This window comes from Rutidosis leptorrhynchoides, chromosome 4 (assembly GCF_046630445.1).
Source record: "Rutidosis leptorrhynchoides isolate AG116_Rl617_1_P2 chromosome 4, CSIRO_AGI_Rlap_v1, whole genome shotgun sequence".
NCBI classification, from domain to species: Eukaryota; Viridiplantae; Streptophyta; class Magnoliopsida; order Asterales; family Asteraceae; genus Rutidosis; species Rutidosis leptorrhynchoides.
This window is the reverse complement of record NC_092336.1, coordinates 621,976,969-622,004,478: the sequence shown is the minus strand read 5'-3', so window position 1 is coordinate 622,004,478 and position 27,510 is coordinate 621,976,969. Positions and strand designations below refer to the sequence as shown.

At 36.8% G+C, this 27,510-nt stretch overlaps 3 protein-coding genes and 1 long non-coding RNA gene across 6 annotated transcripts; 1 reads left to right on the top strand and 3 right to left on the bottom strand.

Annotated features, from left to right (window-relative positions):
* Positions 1 to 10,723: 10,723 nt before the first annotated feature.
* On the top strand, positions 10,724 to 12,405 carry LOC139904144 (uncharacterized). Of its 2 annotated transcripts, none has more exons than XR_011778678.1 (6): positions 10,724 to 10,935; positions 11,433 to 11,483; positions 11,576 to 11,642; positions 11,741 to 11,860; positions 11,981 to 12,099; positions 12,226 to 12,405. It is a non-coding gene; the product is annotated as an uncharacterized lncRNA (long non-coding RNA). The 2 variants fall into 2 exon arrangements; XR_011778677.1 differs by having other exon boundaries at positions 10,724 to 10,944.
* Positions 12,406 to 13,368: 963 nt separating this feature from the next.
* LOC139904143 (uncharacterized) lies at positions 13,369 to 16,781 on the bottom strand. The gene is made up of 3 exons (XM_071886082.1): positions 16,446 to 16,781; positions 15,476 to 15,915; positions 13,369 to 14,001 (listed from the first exon to the last, which is right to left on the bottom strand). Exons 1-3 carry the CDS (start codon positions 16,558 to 16,560, stop codon positions 13,582 to 13,584), a joined length of 975 nt encoding a protein of 324 aa, XP_071742183.1. The 5' UTR covers positions 16,561 to 16,781; the 3' UTR covers positions 13,369 to 13,581.
* Positions 16,782 to 18,371: 1,590 nt separating this feature from the next.
* Positions 18,372 to 21,568, bottom strand: LOC139904142 (uncharacterized). Of its 2 annotated transcripts, XM_071886081.1 has the most exons (4): positions 21,381 to 21,568; positions 20,772 to 20,908; positions 19,492 to 20,491; positions 19,263 to 19,414 (listed from the first exon to the last, which is right to left on the bottom strand). In XM_071886081.1, exons 1-4 carry the CDS (start codon positions 21,493 to 21,495, stop codon positions 19,401 to 19,403), a joined length of 1,266 nt encoding a protein of 421 aa, XP_071742182.1. In that variant the 5' UTR covers positions 21,496 to 21,568; the 3' UTR covers positions 19,263 to 19,400. The 2 variants fall into 2 exon arrangements, with proteins under 2 accessions (XP_071742181.1, XP_071742182.1); XM_071886080.1 differs by having other exon boundaries at positions 18,372 to 20,491.
* Positions 21,569 to 23,364: 1,796 nt separating this feature from the next.
* LOC139904141 (shikimate O-hydroxycinnamoyltransferase-like) lies at positions 23,365 to 27,277 on the bottom strand. Its single transcript, XM_071886079.1, has 2 exons — positions 26,764 to 27,277; positions 23,365 to 24,407 (listed from the first exon to the last, which is right to left on the bottom strand). Exons 1-2 carry the CDS (start codon positions 27,205 to 27,207, stop codon positions 23,520 to 23,522), a joined length of 1,332 nt encoding a protein of 443 aa, XP_071742180.1. The 5' UTR covers positions 27,208 to 27,277; the 3' UTR covers positions 23,365 to 23,519.
* Between the last annotated feature and the right edge of the window lie 233 nt (positions 27,278 to 27,510).

Below are 27,510 nucleotides of genomic sequence, written 5' to 3'. Positions count from 1 at the left end.
TTACCCCGACCCAATTTAATGAGGCAAAAAAAAATAATAAGGTAAAAGGCATCAAAATAGAGAAATCTGATTTCAACCCCGATGAACTTTATATGTACCGTCAACACCCGTATTTTCAATATCGTGACAATAACCCGGGAACCTCTAAACCACCAGGTTTTTCTAAACCAATTTGGAAAACGACGACTCGTATTAGAGGAACATCATATGATTCAGTACAGCCACCCGTGCAGCCACCTCCACATGATTCAGATGACCCGTCATCCGACGACTCATCCTCAGACGACTCTAGTGGCGAGGATTCCACTGATGACTCTGACGAGGAGGACCCTGATGATGCACCTGTACAGCCACCCTCCACCCCACCGAAGAAGCGGTACCATTTCGATGATACCGTCATTCCAGGGATTAATGGAGGTCGAGCATTCACTGACGCATATGGTCGGCGTCGTAGGGTTACCGCCCGTAAGCAGCTTGTGCCGTATCCTGCTGATCCCTTCATCCGTAAGCCTTACCGCTTTGCAGCCTCTACTTTTGGAGCCGGACCGTCAGCACCACCAGCTCCAGCAGCACCACCCGTACCGACTGCACCGCCTGCCCCACCCTCCCCCTCTGTCGAGGAACTGATGAGGGAGGTGGAGATCCTCCGTGCTCGGGTAACTGAGCTCGAGGACCAGATGTCTCATGTATTGGACATCCTACACCCACCATCACCATAGGACTTTTGTAGTAGATTTCATTATGTAATCTAGTTGTAGTTTTATGTTTCACTTATGTATTGTACGAACTTATACAGATGTATGCAACTTATTATTAATGAATGGAACTTTGCGTTATTTAATTCTTGCACGATGTTCTATTTACGTTACTTTATGATTTTGTGGTATTTGTACCTGGATTGCATTACTTAATAAACATGTGATGTGTTGATTCCATGTTGGTTACCATATACTGTATTATTACTATTTGAATACTGGATTTTGACTGGAGTCAAAATTTTTGTTTAGAACACCATGACCAACGGACGATCAACATCAACACCTACCGCAGCCCAAATCGAGGAGATGATTGCCGAAAGGGTAGCCGCGACCATTGCGGAAATGCAACCCCTAGCTCCACCGCCACCGCCACCGGTTATTCAACCCATTCGTAATGGATTCACTTACAAAGAGTTCCAAAGCTGCAAACCCCACAACTTCAGTGGAACAGAGGGACTGGTTGGTCTCACTAGATGGTTCGAGAAATTAGAATCCGTGTTTCGAGTTAGTAACTGCTCAGAAGCGAATAAAACCAAGTTTGCTTCATGCACTCTGTCTGACGGCGCACTAACGTGGTGGAACACGTTGGCTCAAGCAAAAGGTATTGATGAGGCATTTGCTACCCCATGGGAGGAATTCAAAGGGGCCCTGATTGAGGAATATTGCCCTAGGACCGAGATTCAGAAGATGGAGATTGAATTTATGCAGTTAAAGGCTGTTGGGAACAACCTTGATAGTTACAACCGGAGGTTTTTGAAACTAGCCCTGATGTATCCTACCATGGTCACCCCAGAATTCAAGCGTATGGAAAGATATTTTTTGGGACTTCCTAAGAGCATTAAGGGAAACGTCACCTCGTCCAAGCCACCCAATGTCCCGGAGGCAATGCGCATGGCGCATACTTTAAGGAATCAAATTATCATCGATGAACCGGAGAAGTCTAAGTCTGAAGCGGGTAGTAGTGAGAAGCGCAAATGGGATAACAACAGGGGAAGGACCTATGATCAAAACTCGGTGAAACGACATGAGGGTTTCAAAGGAAACAACAACGGTAGGAACTCCAACCCTAACTACAAGGGAACCTTACCACAATGCAAGCGGTGCTACAAGCACCATACTGGGTATTGTAACATTGTTTGTGAAAAGTGCCAACGGACTGGGCATATCGGGAAGGACTGCAAGGTCACCACTTTGAATGGGAAGCCGAACACCAATGGACCTAAAAAGTGCTACGAATGCGGACAAACAGGCCATTTCAGAAATGCGTGCCCCAACAAAAGAAAAGACGGCAGACCACCCCGTGGTAGAGCTTTCAACGTTAATGCAAGGGATGCAAGCGAGAATCCCGACTTGGTGACAGGTATATTCACTATCAACAATTTATTAGCTTCTGTCCTATTTGATACTGGTGCCGATAGAAGTTATGTATGTAGACATTTTTGCGATAAGATTAATTGGTCGTTAGTCCCGTTAAAAGAAAGTATGCTTGTCGAGGTCGCCAATGGAAAACTTGAGAAAGTTGACCATATTAGTCGAGGAGCCATTATCAACATAGCTTGTGTGGATTTCAAGATTGACTTGATACCTATTAAGTTGGGAAGCTTTGATGTTATCATCGGTATGGACTGGTTGACCAAGATAAGGGCCGACATTATCTGTGGAGATAAAGCTCTTCGTATACCGCAAGGAGATGGTGAGCCACTGATCATTTACGGAGAGAGATGTACCTCGAAGCTGAACCTCATTAGTTGCGTGAAAGCGCAAAAGATCATGAAGAAGGGACGTCTTGCCGTCCTAGCACATGTGAAAATGGTAGAAACCGAGGTGAAAAGTGTGAACGATGTTCGAATTGTGAACGAATTTTTCGATGTCTTCCCTGAAGAATTGCCTGGATTACCACCGCCGAGAGCAGTAGAGTTTCAGATCGACTTAGTGCCAGGAGCTGCACCTGTAGCTCGCGCACCTTATAGACTCGCACCTTCCGAGATGCACGAATTACAGAGTCAACTACAAGAGCTGTTAGATCAAGGATTTATCCAACCAAGTTTCTCGCCTTGGGGCGCACCTATTTTATTTGTGAAGAAGAAGGATGGATCCTTCCATATGTGTATCGACTACCGTGAACTCAACAAATTGACGATCAAGAATCGGTATCCTTTTCCCCGCATTGACGATCTTTTTGATTAACTACAAGGATCGAGTGTTTACTCTAAGATCAATTTGCGATCCGGTTATCACCAGTTGAGGGTGAAGGAAAGTGATGTGATGAAAACTACGTTCAGAACTCGTTATGGTCATTATGAGTTTCTCGTTATGCCGTTCGGATTGACCAACGCACCTGCCGTGTTCATGGATCTCATGAATCGTGTCTGCAAGCCTTACCTGGATAAGTTCGTTATCGTCTTCATAGATGATATCCTCATCTACTCTAAGAGCGAAGGAGAGCATGAGCAACACCTCCGATTAGTGCTTGAACTCTTGAGGCAAGAGCAACTTTATGCGAAATTCTCCAAGTGTAAATTTTGGTTGAAGGAAGTCCAATTTTTGGGTCATGTTATGAGCGACCAGGGTATCAAAGTTGATCCCACCAAGATTGAAGCTATTAGCAAGTGGGATACCCCCACTACTCCGACGCATATTAGCCAATTCCTAGGTCTCGCCGGTTACTACCGAAGATTTATTGAAGGTTTCTCTCTGATTGCGCGTCCTTTGACCGCACTGACTCACAAAGGGAAGAAGTTCATTTGGGAACCCGCACACGAATCAACATTTCAAACTTTGAAGAAGAAGTTGACCACCGCACCTATCCTATCTCTTCCTGAGGGCAGTGATAACTTTGTTGTTTATTGCGATGCATCGAAAAGTGGTTTTAGTTGTGTACTAATGAAAAGATCAAAGGTTATTGCCTACGCTTCTCGTCAACTGAAGATTCACGAGCGGAACTACACTACACACGATCTTGAACTTGGAGCCGTTGTCTTTGCGCTCAAATTGTGGAGACACTATCTTTATGGAACAAAAAGCACTATCTTCACCGACCACAAAAGTCTCCAGCACATCTTTGATCAGAAGCAACTGAATATGAGACAACGTCGATGGATCGAGACGCTAAACGACTACGATTGTGAACTCCGTTATCATCCTGGCAAGGCTAATGTTGTAGCTGACGCTTTAAGCCGAAAGGAGAGGATGGCACCTCTTCGTGTTAGGGCTCTGAACATCACCATCCATTCAAATCTCAACAGCCAGATCAGAGTAGCCCAAGATGAGGCTCTCAAGGAGGAGAATATATCTCATGAACATTTGAACATTCTTGTCTCTCGATTCGAGGTTAGGTGTTATGCCGGAAGAATTTGGGTACCTCTTTATGGAGATCTACGGAACCTTATACTTGATGAAGCCCACAAGTCGAGATATTCGATTCATCCCGGAGTGGGCAAAATGTACCACGACCTTAAAGAACAGTACTGGCGGCCGAATCTTAAGAAGGACGTTGCAACTTATGTTGGTAAGTGTTTGACTTGTTCGAAAGTTAAGGCCGAACATCAGAGACCTTCTGGGTTACTTCAACAACCGGAAATCCCTCAATGGAAGTGGGAAAGGATAATGATAGATTTCATCACCAAGCTACCAAAGACCACCGTCTGGGTTATCTTTGACCGTCTTACCAAATCTGCACACTTCTTGGCAAGGAAACGGATACGATGGAGAGACTTGCTCAACTATACATCAAAGAGGTTGTATCTCGTCATGGTGTACCTTTATCGATCATCTCAGATCGCGATCCCCGTTTTGCTTCTAGATTTTGGCGTTCTTTGCAAGAAGCCATGGGAACCCGTCTCGACATGAGTACTGCTTATCACCCATAGACCGATGGGCAAAGTGAACGAACGATTCAGACCTTGGAGGACATGTTGCGGGCATGTGTCATTGATTTCGGAAAGGCCTGGGAAAGGCATTTGCCGCTAGCCGAATTCTCGTACAACAACAGTTATCACTCGAGTATTAATGCCGCACCTTTTGAAACGTTGTATGGCCGCAAGTGCCGATCTCCTATTTGTTGCGCTGAAGTAGGCGAAAAGCAAATCACCGGACCCGAGGTAGTCCATGAAACCACGGAGAAGATTGCTCAGATTCAAGCTAGACTTAAGACTGCCCGCGATCGTCAAAAGAGTTATGCCGATCTTAAACGTAAAGACTTTGAATTCAATGTGGGCGACTGTGTAATGTTGAAGGTTGCACCTTGGAAAGGTGTGATCCGTTTTGGAAAGCGCGGAAAGTTAAACCCGCGATACATTGGTCTTTTTGAAATCTTGGAACGTGTTGGACCCGTTGCATACCGTTTGGATCTTCTAACTTAATTGAGCTCAGTTCATCCTACCTTCCACGTGTCAAACTTGAAGAAGTGTCTTGCTGCACCCGAACTTATCATACCACTTGAAGAACTTACTATTGATGACAAACTCCACTTCGTGGAAGAGCCTGTTGAAATTATGGACCGCGAGGTCAAGACTTTGAAACGCAACAAGATTCCGATCGTCCGAGTACGATGGAATTCCAAACGAGGACCTGAGTTTACTTGGGAGCGAGAGGATCAAATGATGCAGAAGTATCCTCACCTTTTCCCGACTCCTCCATCTACCTCAGCTTAAAATTTTGGGACGAAATTTTCTTTAACAGGTGGGTAATGTAACGACCCTGGATTTTTCCAACGTTTATTTATTAATAATTATTATTAATACTTGTGATTTATTGAATGTATTGTTTATATACATTTACTTGTTACCGCGATTAACTTTGAATGCCCGAAACGTCTTTGTGACACACGTACATTACACGAATAATATTTTCAAGTATTATTTACATTCATGATTAAGTTTTATTAATCATTTTAATTAACTAAGGTTATTAGTTAATTACTTGGGCTTTTATTAGTGTTAATGGACTTAAAGAGCCCACCCTACTTCTTTAATGGACTAGTTAGCCCACTAATTTATGTAAGTATTACTTAAGATGAAACTAGTTGGTGTAATGCTTATAGAATCTTGTTACTTACTTAGTTACACACCATTCCCATAAAAACACCTTTATTAACCAACTTTTAAAGACTACTACATGCATAAACTAGTGGATTTTTGCCCTCCCCCTCTTGATACACAAACCGTCGGCTCCAAGGTTAGGAAGGGAGTGTTTTTTTTTTTAATTCCCATATTACTCTTTCACTAGTCACTCTCATTTCCTCACACACACTTTACTTGCAAATTCCTCTCAACTTTTCTCTCATTTTTCTCTACATTCTTGTAAGTAACATGAGACTTTCTTCTCTTCCTTTTCTTCATTAAAACCGAAACATAGAACACCTTCATCATCATCATCATTCTTTTGTTTGTTGTTACTTGTCCTTGATTATTGTTACTTACTTGTTCTTGTTACTTACTAGTTACTAAGAATCAAAACTCTTTAGTTTGATTCTTCATATCATCTTGTTCTTACAAGATATACAAGAACAAAACTCTCTAGTTTATGTTCTACATATAATTTTTAGAAAGATTGAAGGTTCATGAGTTGTTAAAAGCATACTTGTAATTCATGTTTGTAAACTTAAAGTTTACATTCTTAAAGATCAAGCTTTGGATTGAATCTTTAAAGTATGAACAACAATGAACTAGTTACTTGTTTATTTAGTTTATTACTTCATTTCTTGCATCTTTAAATTTGTGATTTATGTTGTTCTTGGTCAAATGTTACTAGTTAATTATGATCTCATTTTTCTTGAACAAAAGTTAACTTTAAAGGTTCAAGAACATGGAAGTGTAACTCTTTAGTTATAACTTCATACACTTGTGTTAAATTTAACTTAATAACTTTAGATCTAGACCTTTAGGTCTTGGATCTTCAAGATCTAACTAAGAACTATGTTCTACATCTTAAGATCTTGATTAGTTAGTTTACTTTCAAGTTTGTAGTTCAATATTACTTTTATAGTTCATGTATGTGTTAAATCTAAGACTTTGATGTAACTTTGGTTCATCAAAACACTTGCAACACTTAGGTGAGTTGTGCTACATGTCTTAGATTTACACAAGTGTTATGATGGTCAAACCTTGATTAAGATGATGCAAACACATCAACGAGTTGTACACTTGAAGCTATATGCATCAAGGATGAGAACCGTGATAAGCATCGAGTACCAAGAAACCCACTGGAACCTACTGTTTTACTGTTTCTGGGTCTGATCAGTATGATCTGGGCTACTGTAAAGATGATTTTCGTTTAGCTCTGTTCGAGTAGATAACTTTTCATTTAGGATTCGTCTTAATCCGAGTTACGGTTTAGGATTTATGGCCCTCCGATCGTCACTATGTCCTTTTAACGTTGTGCTGAAAATTCTGACCTACTCGCACTTAGACCGTCGCCATGGTCAAACGAAGACGAGTTTGCTTCTGGGATTTTTACCACAACTAAAGGACTCATATACGGAGCCATGTCCACTAGTCTCACCTTATTTCAGTAGGTATAGAGGCCGTGGTGACTGATCCAAATCAGCCTTTGTTTTAAACTCTTTTCTAGAATGAAACTTACTTTACACCTTTTGTTTGATGATGAATGATGATGACCATTAAGACCTATTTTACATACTTTTAAACCTATTGGGACGATTTACTGACTTAGTACTATTTGACTTAGGTTGAGGACTTTTCGGACCTACGTACTTGCTTATTTCCCGACTCGACTTTACCACTACTTTACCACTGTGAGTTATAGCAATCCCTTTTTACTTTAACTATTTTGGGAACTGAGAATACATGCGCATTTTACGTTTTACATACTAGGCACGAGTACTTAAACTTTATATATGTGTGGGTTATACAACGGCATAAACATTCCCTTTAGCTCGGTAACGTTTAGTCATTGGTTTTTGAACTGGTGAACGCGAATCTTAGATATGGATCCATAGGGTTTGACATCCCCACTCGGGCTAGTCGTGCTAGCATTTAACGAGTGTTTAATACTTCGTATACATACGCACTTTCCAAGTGTACTTTCAGGGGGTATAAACATTAAGTTAGTTACCAAGTGCCCACGGTTAAACATATACTTTATCATACTGTTTTGAAACGCTCTTTGTAGCACTGAAATCTCGTGGCCTACCTTACATTACTTGTAACACCCCAGCTTAACATGACCACAATATTGTCCGCTTTGCCCGCAGGCGCACGGCTTTTTCTTGGCGACCACACACGATAAGCACTTTCCCAGGAGGTCACCCATCCTGGTAGTGCTCTCGCCCGAGCACGCTTAACTGCAGCGTACTCACACATCTGTTCTGCCTGTGGTCCCAAAACGCGTTGTGTCATTTAAGCGTGGGTATTATCTTATAATCCCATGATCACTCATGTATGTGGGCGATGTGGGATTTGCCTAGGCTGTTACATTCACCCCCCCTCAGGGACTCATCGTCCTCGATGAGGTTTGCCCCACCACCCCCAACGACACATGAGTGGCTCTGATACCATTCTGTAACACCCCAGCTTAACATGACCACAATATTGTCCGCTTTGCCCGCAGGCGCACGGCTTTTTCTTGGCGACCACACACGATAAGCACTTTCCCAGGAGGTCACCCATCCTGGTAGTGCTCTCGCCCGAGCACGCTTAACTGCAGCGTACTCACACATCTGTTCTGCCTGTGGTCCCAAAACGCGTTGTGTCATTTAAGCGTGGGTATTATCTTATAATCCCATGATCACTCATGTATGTGGGCGATGTGGGATTTGCCTAGGCTGTTACATTACTGTTATACTTAAACTATAGCTCACCAACCTTTGTGTTGACGTTTTTAAGTATGTTTTTCTCAGGTGCTTAAGGTTGCTTCCGCTGTGTACTAGTCTTGCTGTAGACACCCGCTGCTTTAGAGATGTCACCTCATGAACTACTTTGTCTTGCATTCAAACTTAATTACTTTTGAAACTATGATTTGTAACGACCTAAGGGTCACGCACTATTATATTTGCTTCTGTTCATTGAAGCATAATTTGGTTGTAAAACATTTGACGTTAGTTATGACATCACCTTTTATCTTGAATGCAAACTTGTTTTGAAAACGCATATAGTGTTTGACCTTGTAATGATCCTGTTGTTGATGGTCCGTACATGTTGATTTAGTACGGGGCGTCACATGGCAGGCATAGAATAGCTGATTTTTTTTCTCTGGTATATCTTCACATTCTTCTGTAAAGTTAGCTCGATGATTTTGTTTTATACGGCAATCTTTTTCTAGATGCCCAAATCTTTTGCAGTTATTGCATCGTGGTTTCCCTTTTTGAAAACAATCTTTCTCCAAGTGGTTTGTCCTTTTGTAAATACCACATGGAGGGTAGCTTTTTCTTTTTTGATCAAACCCGGTTCTGGGTTTTGCTCCTCCTCTCGAATTTTCTTCAAGATTTCTTTTCCCCCCATTATTAGATTTTTGAGACCTTAATTTGAGTTTAGACTGAAAGGCACTTTCGAGTGAGTTTTCACTGCGCCGACTCAGTCTAGCCTCGTATGCTTCAAGAGAGCCAATTAATTCTAGTACCGACAGAGTCTCGATGTCTTTCGACTCTTCGATAGCAGTAATGACATGATCATATTTTTCTGTCATACTGATAAGTATTTTTTCTACGATCCTCTTATCAGTTATATTATCTCCATAGGCTCTCATTTGATTTACTATTTCTTTAATTTTAGAATAGTAATCTTTTACGGTCTCAGTCTCTTTCATATTTAAATTTTCAAAATCTCTTCTGAGAGTTAGAAGTTTGACGGATCTCACCTTGACATTTCCTTGAAATTCTTCCTGAAGGATCTTCCACGCCTCCTTAGCTGTCGTAGCTCCCATGATTTGTGGAAAGATAGACGGTGTCAAGGCTTGTTGAATGTAGCCTAGAGCAGCAGCATTTCTGACTACATTTTTGTTGTATTTTTCTTGATCTTCCGCGGACAGAGTTTCGTCGTCTTTTGGAGTTGTAAACCCGACTTCGACAATATCCCACAAGCTTTGTGCTTGAAAATATGTCTTCATTCGGATACTCCAATAATCATAGTTTTCGCCATCGAAGATGGGGACAGGAATATTGTATGCACCAACGGTAGTCATGGTGTACACGAACGAACGCCCAAACAGCTCTGATACCACTTGTTAGATTTAGTTTAATTAAAATGTGATGTTTAGTTTTAGTTAGGAAGCATTAGAATAATGATATGTGATAAATGAAGGGATTTTTTATAAATATAGAATCGATAGATAGATAGAGATAGAACTTATAAGAAATAATGTTTTATATTATTGAAATGTTGAGTGTTTTTGTGTACATCACATTGCATCACCACTTAGCCTATTTATAGGCCTTAAAATGTCGATGGTGGACTTTTCTAGCAACATTTATATTTTGACTAGCTATTAGGATATTTTAATTATCCTAGTAAGTTCTACAACATGCCTCATAAATATCTATTAAGTCTAGATTAGTCTAGAGAAACACATTACTAATTTAACACCGATTAATCCCCGAATTATCGATTTATCCTTCTAAAGTTCCGACCGATTAATCCCCGAATAGCGAATTTTGCAACCTTGGTAGCTACTTTGTTATGGTACATTTTATTCGTTTCGTTTTCTATATTTTAGATATTCACTTTTTTACTTTGATTTTCCTTGTCACACTACTACAAATATGAGAATGGAAACCCCTCTAGGAAACCGGTTTTTAGAACAATAAGAAAAAACAGGTTTGTAAAGTTGAAAGAGACCGGTTTTAATTTGGACGGAAATTCGGAACCAGTTTCTTTAAAAAACCGGTCTTCAAAGTACACTTTCGAAACCTGTTTTGTTAAAAAACCGGTTTCATATCTAAGAAACCTCTTTTTTTTTGTTAACCGGTTCCCAATTTATTTGGATTGTTGAAAAAAATATTCAGAGGGAAACCAAAAACCATTTTCTCTTTGAGGCGGGAGACAAAAAGCCCTAGATAACTTATTTCTTACTTCTATTGTTCACTTTATCATCACCGCCACTCACTTCATCACCGCCACTCATTTCAGCGCCGGCCACTCAATTACGATTTTGAACATACGATTGTCGTTGTCGTCTTCTGTATCGGCCTTTCCAACAAATTCGGGTTATTAACTTCCGTCAGGTAACTTAGGTGCGTTTTGTTTGATGTGCTCGATTTCATTGTTAATTGTTAATTGCAATTGGTCGATTATGGTACTCGATTAGTTTGTTTGCGATGTGTATCAATTTTTAGTAGTTTTTTTTGTTGGTTTCTAATGGTTAATGTGGTTTCGTTTTAGGTTATTTTGGGTTGAATTAGGTAGTACTGGCTTAATTCATGGTGGTCTATGTATAACTGTTTACATAATAATAGTTTTTGCATATTACAGTAATAGGTTTTAGATCTCTGATTTTGTAAGCTGTTAAGATATTTAATGCTACCAGACTAACCAAGAATACCCAAAGGAGCTTTTGGCCTAACTTTCTGAATAGGATGGCTTTGAGTTCTGATGAGGTTGTGTTTAGCATGAATATAACATCATGAATGCATTACTATATATGTGTAAAGATCATCTTATAGTTACGTTTAGTGCATATTGTATGTTGCACTAAATTTGTGTTGTTGTTGCTTTGATGTAGTATCAACAACAAACAACAAAGAAGCGATTGGGAGTGTGGGTACTTCAAGAGGTATGATATTCTTCACTTGCTTTTTGTTGCATCTTGCTTTATGGTGTGTTTATTCTATATTTAGTGATTACGCGCAACTTTGTTTCGTGTAGGCTTATGGTAAGTGTTGTGCTGCAATTTATATTCGTCGCCTTATAACATTTGTTGTTATGACCTCTAGTAAGTTTTTCAGCTCTTGATTTCGTGTTCTTGGTGTTAATCGATTGTGTAGTGATGAACAAAAGGTGTGATGGTGTTTTGTTTGTTTACTGTTACAGGATATGTGATGATGATGAACAAAGGTGCAGCAGGTGCAGCTGATTAGTGATTATCTGCTTGTCCAAAGCATTGATCAACTATGTTTTATAGTACCGGTCTTGATTAAACATGTAACTTTTGTAAGTTCCATCGTTTGGTTTGAATAACACTAATTAAATTTAGACAATCAAAGGTAAAGCTAACATGTAACATCACCACGTGTTTGAAATGCTCAAGTCCTTGGATTTTTTCTACTGCAGGTAAAACCTTTGAAGGAACTTGCATTTAACTCTGATAATATAATAGCAAGCATGACATCTCAACAGTTTCAAGTTATCCTTGATGTTTTGACAAATCTACTCCTGTCCAGGCCTCTAAAGTAAGATTCTTTATCATCACTTCTCATTGTCATTATCATATGATATGTGTCTATACACCAAATCTATCTACAGACAAACTATAATTTTGCAGTAGCTAATCTATATGTTATTTATAATATTTGCAGCAGCTAATCTATACACCAAAGCTAAAACTAGAGGCATGGCAAAATGGAGTTAAGGAATTGAGTTTAATGATATAGGTTAGCCTACTAGATGAAAATTACAGTCAGTTGTATTTAGTGCTACTCATATTAATGTATGAACAAAACTGATAAAATTATGAATATATAGCAGGTTTATTCTTATTTTGTGAATGTATTGTGTTTTTTTTAATAATAACAATCGAGAGGTTTTTTTATAATAACAATCGAGAGGTTTTTTTATAATAATAACAATCCAGATCTGGTTTATAATAATTATTCTTTTTTTTTTTAAAGACAATCGAGAGAGGTTTTTTATAAAAAAACCGGTTTGCAAAGTGACAATCGGGAGAGGTTTTTTAAAAAAAACCGGTTTGTAAAGCGTAGTTTCGGAACCGGTTTCAAAACCGGTCTCAACTTTCTAAACCCCTACCCTTAGAAACCGGTTTTAAAACCGGTTTCGAAAGTCTATAAAACCGGTTTGGATTCCTTTTTTTTGTAGTAGTGTCAATTGTCAAAAACTAAAGAACGTGAACTAGATTTCTAAATTATGCCTTTGACTTCACAATACCATCAAAGTGTGCATTAGCTGTATTGGTTTTGTGGCACGAATGTGTAATGTAATTTTAAAATGACCTAATGAACGTAAGGAGCATCATAGAAGGCTTTTGGCATAAAGAAACGTTTTATTCATAAAGAACACCTACACCAACTATTAACCGTTATAGGAACAACTCTTCGATTGTCAAAGAGTAAGTTTTCGAATTCAAGAGATTATATAAGTAAATCAGCATCAAGAATGAAAGATTCGAGTATTTTTTGCAAACTTTTACTTGAAACAAATGAGCTGGGTTCTAGTTCAGTTCAGAGGTTCACTTTGCCAGTCCAGGACTGGTTTTTGTGTAACACACTCACCCAACTACTCACAGCAGACTCAATATAACTTTTGACTAAACAATTTCTCAAGGCTTAAACTACCTTGAACTATGTTAAGCTGCTTTTTGTGCAAAAGGAACTAGACCAAATGAAAAGACCAAGTGTAACAACCAGTACAAGAAAACAAACTGCAACTCTCTATCTAGTTATAGTCAATCCAATAATTGGAGTTTAAGTTGCTTAAGAAATATGTTCATACTAGAAAGGCTTACACGCCATGTTCAAACTACAAATTGAAGATCAAAAATACCAAACCAGATTGACATGAAGTCTTTCATAATGTCATATACTAATCTTCAAACTTTGGAGTTTGTCAAAAAATATACACCTGAAGCACGCAGCAGGTGACAAAAGGACAGGCTTCTCCAAGCACATACAGAATATTTTGTTCATGTAACTTCAGTTTTATGCACGAGCCCTTTTCAGAAGGTTTTGCTTATGCTTTTTACCTGCCTTATGTTTAATCATACATTTCTCATTAGTAGTTTGAACCTGACACAACCTGCACCAGGGTTTCAACTTTCGTTTCTTGTTTTTACGTTCAGTCTTCCGTTCTTCCTTAATGATTCCTAAGCCAATTTCACCACCGTTTTTGCCTCTATTAAGAGCTTCCATATTCGACTTGTGTTTTCTTCCAGCATGATGATCATTTAAACCTTGCTCAGAGGTGGCGCTGCTTTGACAGAGTGCATACCTCCGTTCATCCATCATTTTCTTGTTTGAAGTGTCTAAATAATAAAGCTCACTTGAACGTTCACCAGCTGGTGATGGCAGTGGCGGTAGTTTTCGCTTCAAGCTAGACACAGGTGCACCAAAGGGCTGTCCCTGCAATATATAAGAGCTCAGACAACATCCATAATCAGATAAACTTCTACCATGATCCTGCAGTGCAGTATAATACGAGTCTAGCAAAATTACTCATATGTACAGGCTAACTATTCGGTTCGTGTTGTTCCATTCATGACCAAGACTAGATAATACAGGTAAGATTACGTATTATATTCCATTATCATGATTACTACTATAGCCATGGATCTTAATTCATGACCAAAACTAAATAATTTAGGTAAGATTTAGTATTGGATTGCATTGATATAAATACTACTGTAGGGTAAAATATACTATGTAGTAAACACATAACCATTATGAAATAATCCAGACAAGATTACATTGATATATAAACAAGCTATAGTAATAAAACAATAAAAACAATCACTTCAGATTATTATAGTAAAACTCAACCTAATACTTGGACCACATTATATTTATTTTTTTATTTTAAAACTAACTAAAGAAAATGCCTCCATAAACAACAATTCCTGCAAATTATATTGCAATACAGTACAAGTGATCTCCTCTAAAATGAGACTTACATATGTTATATGTGACATGAATCACAACTCAAATTCCATTCTGTAACACTCCAGCTTAACATGACCACAATATTGTCCGCTCTGCCCGCAGGCGCCGGGCTCACGCCTTTTCCTTGGCGACCACACACGAGAAGCACTTTCCCAGGAGGCCACCCATCCTAGTAGTGCTCTTGCCCGAGCACGCTTAACTACAACGTACTCGCACACCCGCTCTGCCTGTGGTCCCAAAACGCGTTGTGTCATTTAAGCGTGAGTATTACCTTATAATCCCATGATCACTCATGTCCGTGGGCGATGTGGGATTTGCCTAGGGTGTTACACATTGAAGTTAGAACATCTCTATAAATAAATAAGAACCAGACAGATAGCTAGCTTCCAATCTCCCTGTTGAATTCATAAATTGAATCCAATTTATAGCTTATCTAAACAACTTTTAGCACGTATATGAGCAAACTAAACAAAAGTACATCAAGAGTAATCTAAAGAGTCTAAACCCCACATCCTACGCCGGAACCTAATAATGGCATTGAAGAAGAGTCAGGGTTAATTTATTTAGTTAAAATAAAAAGACACAAACAATGATTTCCGTTCATTTATTATTATGGCCTAGGTGCCTCAATATGGCATTATTATTATTTTCTAAATAATAATCCTCTAACAAATCTCACTTCTAACATTCCAACCATGATCTCTAATCAGATTATGAATATTTTAAGTCTAAACTACTACATCTATGTTACTATGTATTTGTTGAAATATCTGTTCATTAACTTCTACAAACATTATTCATCATGATCTCTCCTAATAACACCTACTTTCAAAATGTGTTCATCAGCTTGAGTTAAAAAAAAAAAAAAAAAAAAAAAAAAAAAACTATATACAAAGAAAACGCGAATCAAAGAGAATTTAAAATCAAGGATACCAACCAAGCTAACAATCTCCTCATGTTTTGGTTGATAAGTAGGGATCATTTCAATCATAGAAGACTCAGGTCCCCGCTGAAATAGAACCATCTCAGATCTCCAAATATCACGACCGTAGCTTGCATCACGACCACCGTTTATCTCATGTGACGACATCATCCTTCCTATGTCCTCATGAGAAAACAGTCGACCATGCATATTAGTCTCGTGTTCAAACCGGTTGTGGTGGCTACTAAATGGTGGTGGCCCTAACATATACGAAGATGCATATCCCTCATTGTTATGCGGTACCATCGTATCTCGTTCCAAAACCATGTCCCTTCTCAAACATTGCCGTGCTATCTCCTCCGCAATTATCTCTGACCGCATCCTTTCTTTTGTGATTTCTACCTCAATCGCCGCTCTGATCTTAGACATCACACTTCTTCCTATCGGCCATACTTCTGTAAATCTCATAATTTAGGTTATAAACTAAACACAACATGCAAAACTCACATGATACAGATATTAAGTAACAAATGTAAAGAACCACGCAAATTTCAAATTAGAATCACATCAAATTCTATGTCCCTGAAGCTTTTATACACCTAATTAAGTGTATAATAGTGGAGTAACACTTTAAAGCATCAAATCAACATCAAAATCAAATCAAAATATTAATTAAAAGATTACTACTTTAAATTTGTAAATCTATTCTCGGTACATCAATAATTTATCATCTTTTATGAAAGATTGCAGCATATCATCCATGTATTTCTTCAAAACATAAAAATGTCTAATTCTGTAAATGTGCTATTTTTATTCTGTAACAGAAACCTTATACATTACATGATACATACACAAACAACCATAATTATATATTATATATATATATATATATATATATATATATATATATATATATATATATATATATAATACACACAAACAAACTGATACGCATACATATATACATTATACGTATACGGCGCACCTGTGACAGGAAGATCGGAGACGAAAGCGTGAGGCGAAACCGACGATAAGGATGACGTCGGAAACAATGGATTGTGTTGCCCCTGTGAATCAAAACGTCGAAAGTTGAAGTCCATTAGGTTAAAAAGAAATTAGGGTATTGACGTGAAATTGACGGATCAGAAAAGGATTCCGGCGAGTTTTTGGATGAAGAGAAAAGTGACAAGAGTCGTTTTGATAGGGGTTACTGTTACATGGAAAAACTAAAAAGTTATACGGCTCATAACTCATGTAACTCATAACTCATAACCAGTCACGGAGCTTTTAAAATAGCAGATCTCCCCTCATTTTCTTTTGATTTTCTTTTTTTCTTCTAGTAAAACGACGAACGTGCACTTCACGTCCTTTCGATCACTTGCTTGAAATTTGATAAATTTGATTAGTGGTTTCTGAATAGAAGACAAATATCCCTTTATTAGTGTTTTTCAATCGGGATATATAACGTCTATGAAATAATAACCAAAGGGATAATGGTGTCCGTTTACTTCAAACGGTAACGGTGGAGCTGTTTTTTAAGCGAATCAAATAATAGAGAATGATTTAACACAATTATATCGTTGTCAGAACCAGCCATCCCGAAAAATGAATGTCAAGTCCACATATTATAAAATATGAAAAATTTAATAATTATTAATAATTTAAATCAATAAACACACTTAAATTAATAAAAATAAAATGATTACAATTTATTAAAAGTTCTAAAAAATGAAAAAAATACAATAATTAAAAGGTCCTAATACAATTACTACATTATTAAACTTCTAAACCTTAAAACGTACGAAAAAAGAAAATACTCCAATTACTCCTCATCGCTAGAATAGTCGAAATAATCTTTGTAGCGGTCGGCCATCTTCTTCTTGAACTTTAAAGCTTTTGTTGCGGGACATTACCAAAAGGTCGATTACCCCGAATATTTTGCGGGGTATTTGAGCTCGAACCGGGCAAATTTGGTGACCCGAAATTGTATAAATTAGCCGAACCACCCTCATTAGGATTGGGATTTGACATTGTTAAGAAATATTAAGAGAAATTGTAGAAATGTTGAGAGAAATTGATAGTAATTGATAAAAATGGAGTGTAATTTATATAGAAATAGGGTGTAGTTTATATAGAGACTATATTTAATTTTTTTGTTTTATTTATAATATAATTATATAAAAATTATTCAAACTAGCCGTTTTGTCATTTAGTTTTTTTTTTTTTAACGGCTCTTTTGACCGTTCGAAAAAACATGTGGCACCACCCTATTCGCTGCCTCCACCCCTCATGCTCATCTTCTCTCCGTGATTAGCTCATCGCGCCGACAAGATTCGCTACTATCACGCCGCACAGTGGCGCTATGGTGGCGTGATGGTGTCAATTTTGGACTCATCACGCTGCACTACAAATGGTCTAACTACGTTCCCTAGACCCTAGGTAATGGAAAACATCACACCTGAGAGCGAATCCTGAGGTCGACTCCTAGGTAATGATCAGTGGGTCCCATTATAGACCCCAATATAGTTATGGAATTTATGTTTTTTTAGGAAAACGGCCACTAAATATGAAGGGTATAAAAAAAAAAAAAATAAAAAAAAAAAAAAAAATCCATGACCACTTTAAGTTTTGATCCTAACTTCATCATTGTCACCTGATGGAAAAAAGTAAAAACACAGCTTGATTAACGCTAAGCATTCAATCAATTTCATTTACAAAAGCAAAAACTTAGTAAAAAAACTCAAAATCAACAAAAGCTTTATTATATGTGAAAATCTTAGTTCAATATAACTCATGAAACATGTTCAAATTCCAAAATGAAGTTCAAAAATACCAAACCGGATTGACATGAATCAACTAAAGAGCATGATAATCTTAGTTCAATAGCTAACCAACTAAAGAACATGCCACCATACAGAATACTTTCTGCAAAATTATAAAGTGATCTCCTCTAAAACGAGACTTCCAAATATGACATAAATCACAACTCAAAATCCATGAAAGTTAGAACATCTATATATAAATAAATAAGAACGGGACAGAAAGCTAGGTTCCAATCTCCCTGCTCAATCCATAAATCGAACCCAAATTTTATAACTTATCTAAGCAACTTTTAGCACGTGTGAACAAAGACAGCAAACCAAACGAGAAGCATACATTCAAGAATACTCTCAAGAGTCTAAACCGACATCATACGCTGGAACATAATATAAGAAGGTTTTTCAGATGTTTTTTACCTTCCTTATGTTGAATCATACCTTTCTCATTAGGAGCTACAACCTGACAAAGCCTACACCACAGTTTAAACTCTTGATTAGTATTTACTACTTTAGTCTTCCGATCTTTCTTTAAATTAAACGAAACAATCGTTTCCAGGGGTTGTTTGTTGACACATTTCTTTAAGTTTTTTAGGCCAATTTCACCGCAGTTTTTGCTGCCATTAAAACCTTCTTCCATTTTAGACCGGTGTTTCTTACCAGCAAGATGATTATTTAAATCTTTCTCAGAAGTGGCACTAATTTGACAAAGTGAACAACTCCATTCCTGTAAATCAAATGAACCACATGTAGTTGAATTCTTGGTTTCCAAAGGTTGTTTGTTAACAGATTTCGTACAGTTTCGAAGGCCAATATCACCACCGTTTTTAAGAGCTTCCATATTCGACTTGTGTTTCTTACCAGAAAGATGATCAATTAAACCTTGCTCAGAAGTAGGTCTGATTTGACAAAGTGAACAACTCCAATCCTGTAAATCAGACAAAACACATTTAGCTGATTTCTTGGTTTCCAGAGGTTGTTTGTTGACAGATCTCTTAGTGTTTCTTGGGCCGATTTCACCACCGTTTTTGCGGCCATTAAGAGCTTCCATTTTCGCCTGGTGTTTCTTCCCAGCAAGATGATTATTAAAAACTTTCTCAGAATTTGCATTGATCTGACAGAAATCACACCTCCATTCCTTTAAATCAAATGAGAAACATGTAGCTGAATTCTTGGTTTCCATAGGTTGTTTGTTAACAGATTTCTTAGTGTTACCTAGGCCGATTTCACCACCGTTTTTGCTGGCATTAAAAGCTTCCATTTTCGAGTGGTGCTTCTTACCAGCAAGATGATCATTTAAACCTTGCTTAGAAGTAGCACTGATTTGACAAAGTGAACAACTCCAATCCTGTAAATCAGAAGAAACACATTTAGCTGAATTCATGGTTTCCATAGGTTGTTTGTCAACAGATTTGTTAAAGTTTCTTAGGCCATTTTCAATGCTGTTTTTGCTGCCATTAAGATCTTCCATCTTCGCCTGGTGTTTCTTCCCAGCAAGATGATCATTTAAACTTTTCTCACAAGGGGCACTGATTTGACAGAGTTCACAACTCCATTCTTGTAAATCAAACGAAACACATGTGGCTGAATTCTTGGTTTCCAGAGGTTGTTTGTCGACGGATTTCTTAATGTTTCTTGGGCCAAGTTCACCGCCGTTTTTGCTGCCATTAAGACCTTCCAATTTCGAGCGGTGTTTCTTACCAGCAAGATGATCATTTAAACTTTTCTCACAAGGGGCACTGATTTGACAGAGTTCACAACTCCATTCTTGTAAATCAAACGAAACACATGTGGCTGAAATCTTGGTTTCGACAGGTTGTTTGTTGACGGATTTCATAATGTTTCTTGGAGCAAGTTCATCACCATTTTTGCTGCCATTAAGAGCTTCCATTTTCGCCTGGTGTTTCTTCCCAGCAAGATGATCATTTAAACTTTTCTCACAAGGGGCACTGATTTGACAGAGTTCACACCTCCATTCTTGTAAATCAAACGAATCACATGTAGCTAAATTCTTGATTTCCAGAGGTTGTTTGTTGTTAACAGATTTTTCAAAGTTTCCCGGGCCAATTTCACCATTGTTGTTGCTGCTATAAAGATCTTCCATTTTCGTGTCTGAAGTGTCTAAACAAAGCTCGCTTGAACGTTCAACAACAGGCGATGGCAATGGTGGTAGATTTCGCTTCAAGCTGGACACAGGTACACCGAAGGGCTGTCCCTGCAACAAGAGATTAGACAGCAGCCATAATCAGAAAAACTTCAAGCATACGAAAAAGAAAGCAATATGACTCATACGTACTAGCCTGACTATTTAGGTGCATGTGTTCCATCATGGATCTTAATTCAGGATCACAACTAGATATTGTAGGTAAGATTAAGTATTGGATTGCATTGATTGATATATACTACTGTATAAACTAAAATATGAAATACTATGAAAATGGTGGTGGCTTCAACACACATTAAGATGCAAATTCCAGGTTGTTGTTATGCATTACCATCGTATCCGGTTCAATCATCATGTCTCTTTTCAAACATTGTTGTGCTATCTCATCTGCAAGTATCTCCGACCGCAAAAGTTCTTTTGCGATCTCTCGCTCAATCGCCTCTCTTGTATCCAACATCAGCCATGCTTCTGTAAATCTCATTTTAGTTTTAATTAAAACTAAACACAACATCATATCTGAACTCATGTATATACAGATATTAAGTAACAAATTTGAAAAAGCCCAAAAATTTCATATTAGTATCACATCAAATTCTATGTACCTAAAACTTTTATAGACCTACTCACCTAAGTGTATAATAGTAACACTTCAAACCCACAAAATAGAAATAAAAATCACAACATTTCAATTTGCAAATCTATTCTCTGCACATCAATAATTTATAATCTTTCAAGATTGATCTGCAGCATATCATCCAATTTATTAATTCAAAACATAAAAATACCTAATTTTGTAAATGTGCTATTTACATATTTCCGAATTTTCCGTTAATATTTCGATCACAGAAAACTTATGCATGTGGGTGTACATACACAAACATACATATAATTTTATACATACACAATACGCATAATACATAATACGTATACGGCGGCTTACCTGTGACAGGATGATCGGAGACGAAATTGTGAGGCGAAACCGACGATAAGGATGACGCCGATAACAATGGATTGTGTTGCCGCGGTGAATGAATACCTAGAAATTTAAAGTCCATTGGATTAAAAATAAATTAGGGTATGACGTTAAAGTGACGGATCAGAAAAGGATTCCGGCGAGTTTATGAGATGAGAAAAGACGTTAGCTTTAGTGACGATAGTGGTTTAACGGGGGGTTACTGTTATCAGCGAGACCTGGAAGAACCAATAGGCGTCGTACCTGCAAACCTTTTACTCTAAAAATAAGTTAGATGAAATGAATAATACTTTTACTTTACTTTTTTTTATTCAAAATCATAAATATATAAATATAAATATAAATATAAATATAAATATAAATAAGAATCATTTTAAAATTTTACTTGATTCCCTTCCTATTCCTATCCTAAAAAATAATATACTCCATATAATATTGTAATTTAATTTTGTTTCTTTTTTTTTGATTGATTTCAAATATGTTTGATACAAAACTATTTTTTGGGTAAGCGAGAAAACCTCATATGAACGAGTATATTGGCTCCCTCATAGAAGGTAGAACCTTGGGTAATCAAGCCCTCTGAGCGCGAGACCTGATACCAGGTGAATTGCACATTTTGCACAACCTCTAGTCAAACTTCATTTTTGAACAATTTGACATAGTCAGAAATTAAACCCAAGTGGTGTGCTTCATTGAGCAACTCAATGGCCACTCTAGCAAGCCTGCGTGGTTTAACAGATAACTATTTTATTCGTATAAAATTAGTTTAAAAAGAATTTAATTAAAAAGCATATTTCTGAAACTTATACTGTAATAAACATAAAATGAGCATTTTAAATGATATTTACTAATTATTTTTTTAAGTGACCAATTAAATTGAGCATATATAAATTCTTAACTGGACATTTTGTTAGGATCGAGTAAGTATACTAATTTTCAATAGTTAAAGCACTTAACAATTTTCAATAATTAACTTTTATGAGTTGAATTACATCTCTCATCTATTCAGTCTAGTATTTTATAAATAGAAAATAATATTCTGAATAATATAAATAAATAAAACTAATTAATTATTATTTATTAATTACTTAGTTAGTATGATAAAAGCAATTTATGTTGTGTAATTCAAATTTTATAAACTTTTAATAAACGTAGAATTTCTCAAAAGTAAATAAAATATAAAATATATTTCATGAAACATCACCGTAAAGTCGAAAATGATATTTTTATTTTTTGCGTAAAAATAAAAACGTACTCCGTTTATAACAAGGAACTTCATCAAATGATGATGAAAGGAGGACCGGTTAAAAATAGATGGCGCTCCGACAAACCTCTCAATTGAAAAGTGCAACCTATAATCAACATAGTCAACCAATCATCTAACTAAGCGTGATCGGGGAAAAGGGAATACAACACAGCCCACACTGTGGGGCTTACTTTTGTGGTTGGCCCTTACATGAAAAATAAGCTTTAAACGGGTCTTGGGCCAAGCAACATAATTTCGTTCATCTAACAATAATAATAAATACTAATATTAATATATATATATTACATATATTAAATTAAATTATTAAGTATATATTAATATAAATAAGGAGTATAAAACGAGTAATAAATTTAGATTTATTTTATATTTGTAAATGTATGTATATCGATTATAAATAACTACGTTTTGTCTAATATAATCCATTTGTCCAATCCATATACTCCGCAAGTAAGAATTGGTAACGGAGTTAAACATAGTTAATGTAACATCTATTATAGTTAACTATGTTAATTATGTAATTCAATTTATTTACATGAGCCGTATAGTTTTCATATATAGGTCCTAATGTAACATCTATTATATTAATAAAGTTTTCTTACTTTTCAAAAAAAAAAAAAAAAAGAATTGGTAACGGAGTTGGGCACACAACAAATTTGTTTAGACGCGACATATTTAGTCCTAACAAATAAAAAACAAGACTATATGTAGCAAAAATTAATGTACAAAACTCTCTCATTCATATTGGCTTCCATTACATTTTATTATTAGAAAACAACAAAGAAAGTTAAACTAAAAATAACATTACAAAGTTGCCCACAATTACTCATTGTTTCAAAACCTTAGATTTCATACAAGTACTTCTCAAAAAGTGGTTGTTCACTAGCATCTAAGCACACTGCCAGTGACATACTTCTATCGTTGTTCGGACTTGGTAAAACATATATGGTTCCCTCATACAATATGCACGCGGGTCCCATGAAAATCGGGCGTCCATACCCAAAATCTGCATCATATACCGGTAGTCTGGTCCAAGCGTTTATGTTTAGGTTCGGGCTTGCAAAGTAACTTGGTCCACGAATTAGAGCTGATATGTCAGGTTGTGACTCCAAATAATCAATAGCCGATCTTAAATAATCGTTGTCCATTTTCTTCAATGTGGTGTGAATCAGCTTTGCAGTGCTCGACAATGATCCTGACGTAAGATTACCCGATTTGGCAAGAGGAGTCGCTGTGAAAACTACGTTCCCTAGGTATCCAGGTGGGAGGTGAGGACTCAATCTTGACCGTCCATCGGTTGCTACGTATAGTTTAGTTAACTGGTCATCAGGTAGTCCACGAGCCTTGCACGCACACCTCCATAGGTGAGCCGCTAAGATCTCGTACGAGCTGTGGTTGGGCCCACCATCACTCTTGGCTTTAGCTTTCAGTGCGTTTATTTGTTCTAGTGTGAGCTTTAGCATCTTGGTGGAGGAATTAGAAAGGGAACCCGTCTTTTTAGCAGTGGTGTTCATGGACGGAGGTGGATGGTACTCAACATGGTCGTGGGTCGGGTTAGGTGGGTCACGGGCTTGTAATAGAGTTCGTTCAAAGAACGGGGGAACTGCTACACACAACCCGCGAGCCATATCGGACCATGTGTTAATGAAATGCAGGGATGATAGACCGTCAGATAGCGTATGATGAACCCCGCACCCGAGAGCGACTCCACCACACTTGAAATGCGTCACCTGATGAATAAATACAAAAATGATTTAACACTAATATGAGTAGCTTTCAATCAATCAATTTCATTTAAGAAAGCAAATAACTTTGCTCAAAAACAACCAAAACATTATATATATGGTAGTCTTAATCTTAATTCTATATCAATTATATACAATTGTCATTTTACCTACTTTTTATCTAACTGATGCAGATGGCTACTTGATTAATATCTCAAAATTTGCTACTAGTGCTTTAGTTTATAAACTACTACAATATGCATAAATATGTAATTTGACTTGAGAAAACTTCCAAAATAAATAAATAAAAAATAGAACATTTTCGAGTTACATAGTTTAATTGTCAACTATAGTTTATGCTATTTTAATTTGATACAGAACATTTTCGAGCTACATCATTAGTTTTAAGAAACTGCATTACGTGTGTGGTACGATACGACTTGTAATGCAATTTGATTTAGAAGGAAAAAAAAATAGGGGGTCTGAATTTGGTATGAATAGGCCAAGGATTAAGACATGTTTAATGTTTGAAAACTCTGTGGGCATTCGTACTACGCAACAAAACCTTATCGGGCCCACAAGAAAGTCTAAATTCAAACAAACAATAGCAGCCTCAATTATGTCAAGTGTCTACCCACTAACGTAGAATAAAGATTATTAAATTCAAGGATTTGTTTTTTTACAGTGATCTACATGTGACAGGATAATTATTTAATTGAAATATATTTCGAAGTCATGATGTAGATTTGAAGTAGCTGTCAATTTATAATTTTAAGCCTTGTGATGCCCATCATCTGTAATGATTCAGTTTTTAATTCAATTTTAACTACTGTGTTATACAAATCGTTTCATATTGTGACATTTTTGGATTAGCTGGTAAACTCTAGATGAACGAGTACATTGACACCTCCATAGAGAATAAATCTCGAGTAATTAAGTTTCAGCGCGAAACCGTAGGGGCAATCTACGAGTTTTGAGGGAGATGTAAAAATGTTGTGCAAAAAGTTTTTGGAAATGGTTATATGTGGGGAGTTTTTTAAGTAATGCGTCAAGGTAGTGGTGACGGAGGATAGTTAATTAACCACTAACATGAAATAATGCCCCCACAACACCTGATATGAACCTTTAATTATGGCATAAAAAACTCCCCACAATCAAAAGGCATTTGGACGAGTTTGTAATATAGAGTGCGTAAGTTTGCTGTTATAATAAATAAATAAAAAACTCCAAACATATCTTAGCCAAGGGAACCATCCATTATAGTGATTGCGACGTTTGTGAAAATTTGGTGTTTTTCGAAGTTGTGTTATGGTAATGGAGTATCAAATTTGAGTGTCGAAATGTTTTGAATGGTGTGGTAAAATATAATTGGAAGTTAGATGTAAAAATAAGTAAATTAATACGGGTAATAAGAGCATACGGTGTCCAAGGATTTTCTCACCGTCCTTTGAAAATTGATTGAGGGTACACGACCCCCGGTCCATTTCACCATTTGCTTCCCACCGTCCATCCATGACGGTGGGTTTGTGAGTTTTTTTTTTCTTTTTCTTTTTAAATTATTCTATTTTATTATTGGTCCACATCACTGAAATGGACAACGAACGACACCTATACTTTAATCAATTTCAAGGTCCATTTTCGACCTTGAAATGAACATCGAAAAATAGACACGGACAACTTGTGCTCTATGGAAATAAAAATTGTCAAATTTTGATTGACTGAAAACAATTCGTTGCCTCTTAATATCCCCGTTTTGTTTGTGACTAACGCTTCGTCGACGAGATTTCTGATGACTCACAAAAAGCGTCAAATTCGTCAAAGAATTGCTACGTCGATTTGATGAGCTGATTTCACCCTATAAGGCTGGTCTAACCGTCTAAGGAGCATTATTGATGCTATGGAGCTGAGAAAACTATCACAAAGCCCTCTTTGATGGAAGTTAATTACATCCTCTATTTTGTTCAAAGAGGTATTTTAGTCATTATCATTTTTAATTTTTAATTTTTTTTTCATTCTTTCACTTTTAGCATCCGTTTTTCCTTTCCATATTTTACTTCAAAATGTTTATTTTCTTAAACCTTTTTTAACTCGATTTTTTTTACATTCAATTCACGGACCACACAGCAACGAAAAACTACCCTAGAGCAAAACGCCGGTTTTTATACCTAGACACCTAGTTAGGGCTAAAATACCAAAATAAAACCTAAGTTACAAAACGTCATTATTGATCTAAATTATCTTTTTCTATAAAATAATTAAACTTATTAAGATCTGAATTGTTTATCTGCTTACCGTGTTTGTGTTTATATTTTAAGCTAACAGTCAAATCAATTAATAAAAGAAGTTTAATTAGCGTAAGTACCTGAGCAATAAATAGAGGATACGAAGAAATATCACCGGAGTAATCAACGGTCGGCGTAAGCTGGCGGTACTCCGGCGACGGAACAATCTCTCCAAGATCATCCAAAGTAGAATCTGATTCCGCTTCAACAAACAAAGCACCCTCACCATTACAATTAATTACAATCCTGCCACTGTCGTCTCTACCCAATCTACCCGCCATTGGATAGAAAGAAACAAGCACATCGGCTAGGGCTTTTTTCATAACACTGGAATCGAAAAAATTCGATGAACCATTAGGTCTGTAGAAATATACGGTAAGAATATGAATCCTACCAACAACTAGATCCAGATTAGATGTCCATAACTGTTTGTTATGAGATTCAACAGTTATGGTCTCTGAAGGTGGAATCATTGATGATTTTTTTACTGTTACATTTAATTTCATTTTTTGATCGGTACCCATTATAGAAAATTAGGAGTTTTAGAGATTAGAGGGAGATGAGAGAATTGTTTTTGAGAGCACACATTTTTTCTATTCATAAGTTTGTGTATTTATATAGAAATTGGATTGGATGGTGGTAAGTGTTCCCACTTTTGTGTATATTCAATATTTATTATTTTTAATTTTAATTTTTTTTATTGTCCTTAGTTTTTAAAAAATAAACAAGCTGGACAAGTATACTAAATTTCAAATAAAATATTGTGTTTGTACTTCAATTTTTAAATGTTTTTAATTATGGATAAATACACTTGTAAAGTTATACTT